The sequence below is a fragment of the Nicotiana attenuata genome, unplaced genomic scaffold, assembly GCF_001879085.1.
Source record: "Nicotiana attenuata strain UT unplaced genomic scaffold, NIATTr2, whole genome shotgun sequence".
NCBI classification, from domain to species: Eukaryota; Viridiplantae; Streptophyta; class Magnoliopsida; order Solanales; family Solanaceae; genus Nicotiana; species Nicotiana attenuata.
This window is the reverse complement of record NW_017671426.1, coordinates 211,972-217,091: the sequence shown is the minus strand read 5'-3', so window position 1 is coordinate 217,091 and position 5,120 is coordinate 211,972. Positions and strand designations below refer to the sequence as shown.

The window sequence follows — 5,120 nt, the reverse complement described above, 5'->3', positions numbered from 1 at the left end:
GGGGAGGTTGTTATGCCTTTTTCCCTATTTTTTAAAGATAAATCTGATAATTGTCGTCAAATGTTTCCAACTACTCCCTCCATTCCCATTTATGTGGCACCGTTCAGCTTTCGAGAGTCAAAAGAGTTTTTCTTTGACCACATTTTTCATATACCTTTAAAATATTTTGATGTGTTAATTATTGTGACTTATACTCCCTCGGTCCCAATTTATGTGGCGATGTTTGACACCGCACGAGTTTAAGAAAGAACGGAAGACTTCTAAAACTTGTGGTTTAAAATAAACCATAGATATTTGTGTGGTTGCAAATCAATTCATTAAGGGTAAAGTAGGAATTTTAAAGATAAATTGTTCCTAAAAAGGGAAAGGTGACATTCTGTTTGAGACTGACTAAAAAAGAAAGAGTGCCACGATAAATTGGGACGAAGGGAGTAGTACTTTTACATAGTTTCCAAATATGTAAATTTTTATTTCAAAAAAACTTAAACATTCTATGTTCGGATTCACGGTCAAAATTAAGAACTTTGATCCGAATGGTGGCACATAAATTAGGACCGGGGGGAGTAATAACTAAGCCAAAGAAATAGGACAGAGGGAGTGTCGTGTTTCTATATTAGTCCGTCATGTTATTAGATAAGGATGAACATAGAAATCTGGGTATAGAATCAATCATCCGTGTGAAGTAAAACAACATGAAACATAAAAATGGCATTCCAGATTGTAAAAAGGATGCAATTCATTATCATTAGTATGAAGAAACTCACCCATCGCATTTATACAAGTTATCTCCATCAAGCCATTCTCTTGCTGTGAATTGATTTAAGCATTCCTCCAAAGATTCAGCATCCCCATGAATCTCTACGGTCAGATCCATCATATTCTCAAACTGATCTGAAACATTATTGCATTCTGTACATATGACCTAAAAATATAAATAACTCAGTTAGCCAGAGAAGGAAAGGGAAGAGATCAAAATAATACAAGAGCATGAACACGTGCAGCTTGAAATATCAAAAAAGCACATAGAAAATATTTTGATGATGCAACATAAATTAAGTCGTATGTTTCTTTGGATAATTACATGCTATGTCTTCTACATCTTAAATTAAAGTTACCTGAGATTGCAGGTGACCACCAAATATGTGTTGAATAAGTGTTGTCTCCTGTGTGTTAGGAGGAACAGCTTTCTCTCCACCAAATTCATCAAGGCACACAGATTGCATCGTGTCAATAGCAAACCTATAAAACAAGGCAATTTTCATTATTTCGTGTAAAATATGATTCGTGAAACAGCCCATGGTTGTTTCACATTGAACACTACACTGGAAAATATTTATCACACGTACTGTAAGATACTCATCGACTTTACTATACCAAAGAAACACACCTCATAAATTCATGGGCATCCTCCTGTTTACCATACCCAAGATTACCACCAATATTAGGCAAACGTGAAAGTATGTTAATTGGTGAGAAGGGCTTCTGACTTCGACTAGCCTGCTCTACATGGCGTTGAAATTCACAAAGGAAGCACCAACCATTCCGCCTACCTGAGGGAAGAGTAGAAAAAGTGTATAATAAAAAGAGCTGTTTTGATTACTTCAAAAGAAGCACTAGTTCGTATACTTGTTCTAATGAACGCAATTACATTCTCTCAGGTGGCCTTTCTCCAACAAGTAGGCAACAAGCGGCTTAGTGTAAGTCAGACATTGTAGAACCACATTCGCAAAGCAACTGCATAAACCAAAAAGAATATATTTAAAATGTAGACACAAAAGCCAAATGGCATACTAAATAATACTTGGTTGCTAGAGTCTAAAATGAGGGAATACCTGTTTCCACAATTTAGGAGCCCACAAGGTGGGAAACCTGGGTTATCCCAGTTAAAAAGTTCCAAGAATTCCTTGTATGGGAAAAGTACCTAAATGATTAAACCAAACTATGGTCAGGTGTTTTATAACACAAATGCATAGTTGTGTAATTAGCTAAGACGGCGTGTACCTTCTTCGAATGGTCAAGTATCAGCGAAGCTGCAGAAGAACTGCCTTTCCGAAAATCCTTGCATTTGAATTTATGCCCAGAATTCCAATGAGATCTTTGGCAAGCTTCAGAGCTATGAGAGAAAGAAAGAGAGCAAAAACAATCAGTCGTTAACCAATAAGGCACTCCAAATTATAAAAGGAAACGTTAACAGATTGTGGTCACCCCTGAGCAGTGTTTTTAAAAGTGAAAAGCACAAAGAAGTGACAAGGTTCATGGGGCTTTAAGCAAAAAGTAGAAGTAGAACACACGCTTCTTTGAAGTGAAGCGCAAGTTACATAAAAATAAAAATAAAAAGGGAAAAGGGTCAAAAATGCCCCTGTACTATACGAAATTGATCAAGTCTACCCTCCGCTATACTTTGGGTCTCCTCAAACCCCTGCTTTAGAGAAAAGTCTCTACAAACTATCGCCACGTATATTGTTTATACGGTCAAACTGTAGATTTAATACCAAAGTAACCACTGTGCACACCAAGCTTGAAGTGATGGTACTCTATCAGGTCGAGGCTCTGTACGTTATAATTAAGTATAACGTAGAACAGATTGTGGTAGATCCAAATTATGAAATTACACAAAATTAACTGGTCAACATAGTCCACAGTAAAAGCTAAATTAATATATGGCATCCAAGATTTATATTTTAATATACATACAAAAAGGTTACTTAGTTTGGGCTCTATATTCCTGTATAGATATTGCGTATATGTGGCTGGGAGAAGCAGTGTTGTCACAGGCGAAAAGCGAAAAAAAGCATTTAAGTCTATTGAGGCTTTAAGCGCAAGTGCAAATAAAGAGCGGGTTCTAACGAAGAAAGGTACAGTTGAATGGAATGATGAGAATCTAAATGTAGCTCAAAAACAATAATTATAAACCCAAGTAATCCCTCCATTTCAATTTAGATGAGGTAGTTTGACTCGGCACGGAATTTAAGAGAAAAGAGGGAGACTTTTGAAACTTGTGGTCTTAAAAGCTTAAGGGGTAAAAGCTTTGTGGGGCCATGACATTTGTGTGGTTATAAAAGTTTCTCATAGGGGTAAAATGGATAAAATAAAAAGTTTAAAGTTGAATTATTTTCAATTATAGAAATGTGCCATTCTTTTTGGAACGGACTGATAAGGAAAGTGTGTCATCTAAATTGAAAAGGAGGGAATAATAATTATCTTTTAGAATGGTTATATAGACAAAAGAATTGAAGATATTAAATTAGGTGAATTACTTATAGCTCATTGTCACTCTCTTCAAGACAAAGCCCCTGGCAATGGGGCACACGCTTTAGCGCCTTGGAGTCCGCGCTAAAGCTTCGCTTAATCTACGTGAAGCGCACAGATACTTTGCATCTAGCTTGAGGGCCTAAGCACACCTTTTTTTTTATAATGGTAACATAGGGCCTAAGAACACCTCAACTAAGCCTTTGACAACAATGTCGAGAAGTTACTTTATATGGCCAGGGCTCTATATACTACTATACTAGTACACAAGAAAATAGTAGAAAAGTGTAATCATCCATTTATAACGAAATTGTAGACACACACAAAATTGATTGTTATGGAATAAAACATTGATAATGTAGTGCTTGTTATGTGGTTAACAATAATGTCGTCAATAATCATCTTAGTATTGTCAAACAATGAGTATTAAAACATGGATTGCTATTAGAGGGATTGCCTACAGGATGTTCCTGTATTCCTAATACATGTATTCTTATTCATATCCCATCCCGCATAAAATAACACAAAGGTATTAGCAATGCAGATTTCAGTCCATAAACTAATTGCCGAAAGTTTTATACCAACAATCATATGTTGAATATGCAGATTTTAAATTAGTAAAGCAGTGTTTTTTATTGCAATCCAAAGTCCAAACATTGTATTAGTGTACCTGATTATTAATTCTTATGCCGCCAGCACCAGACCAGTGAATTTACTATACAAGGTAATATTAAACATAAAACTAACATGTAATAATTGTATAAAGTTAGATATTATTATCAACAGGAACGAGCTTAGCATTACCAGTATTTAACCATCTTGCAACGAGAGCATTGCTTAGAGGTGATACTACCGCATACCCCGCAACCTTCTGGCGTTGTTGTCGGCGGCTCCTCCATTCTCCGATCACCAAAACTCGCCGTCGGCGGCGAAGCAGCAGAATCAAAATTAGACTCGTCGTCGACGAGAAAGTACTTGGAGGCGGTAGTCTTGACGAGGTAGAGGAGTGAAAATACGACGACTATGGCCGTCAATACAAAGTGCAAGTAGGAATTCAGATCCACTGCTACATGCATTAGAGATTTATACTTTTCCTACTACTGCGGGAAAAAAATTAAAGCTCTGTTCTTTATGAAAAAGCGCTCTCTCATATATGGTGAGCTAGGGTTTCAATTCCTGCATTGAATTGGAATTGGAATTGGAATAATTTGGGGAATCTGGAGTGGAATTTTAAATTTCTAGAATATGAAGGAAGGTTTTTTCTTTTTCTTTTTTGTTTTCTCTATTAAATGTTTGATTGATTGTTCAATTGGTTCTACAGTTTTACTTTGTCAGCAAGCTAATGTGCACCTTCTCAAAACCAAAAAAACAAAAAAGAAAAAATAAATAAGAAATGCCTATTTATGAACTCTCTGATAATTACATTTGGACTTTTTATATTTCATATTTTTGGCTTTTTGTTTCTTTTAGTGCGTATTATTTGCTTCATCTATTGAAAAGTCTATAGTTTTGGGACTTTCATACATAACTTGGGGATTATGTGTTCAATTTGCTTTTTTAAATTTTTTAATTAGTATCCTGCATTGTTATATTACAATCTTTGCTTCCTTTAAAGCTAATAAATTCAGTTTATTATGAATCTTCTTCCTCTTTCCATAGCACAACAAGTTTTAATCTTTTCTTTTCTTCCCTTTTTTCAAAACAAAGCATTTCAAAATCTTTTTTTCTTCTTCTTATTGTTGCAAAGAAAATGTAAAATTATTTCGACATGAATCGAACTTTTACTATTTGCCCAAAAGATCAAATGCCCTTAAACGCGTTATTATGGTTGGTAGATTCATGTTATAAAACAATAAAAGAAGAAGAGTATT

At 35.3% G+C, this 5,120-nt stretch overlaps 1 protein-coding gene across 1 annotated transcript in view; it reads right to left on the bottom strand.

Annotated features, from left to right (window-relative positions):
• Positions 1-4,569, bottom strand: part of LOC109208227 (ubiquitin carboxyl-terminal hydrolase 18-like) — an 11,115-nt gene extending 6,546 nt beyond the window's left edge. The window contains exons 1-7 of the mRNA XM_019371294.1: positions 4,054-4,569; positions 2,002-2,113; positions 1,833-1,921; positions 1,649-1,734; positions 1,388-1,550; positions 1,116-1,239; positions 765-922 (exon numbers count right to left, since the gene is read on the bottom strand). Of these exons, the coding sequence (XP_019226839.1) occupies positions 765-922; positions 1,116-1,239; positions 1,388-1,550; positions 1,649-1,734; positions 1,833-1,921; positions 2,002-2,113; positions 4,054-4,325 (1,004 nt within the window). The 5' untranslated portion in view covers positions 4,326-4,569. The remainder of the gene's footprint in view (positions 1-764; positions 923-1,115; positions 1,240-1,387; positions 1,551-1,648; positions 1,735-1,832; positions 1,922-2,001; positions 2,114-4,053) is intronic.
• Positions 4,570-5,120: the final 551 nt, after the last annotated feature.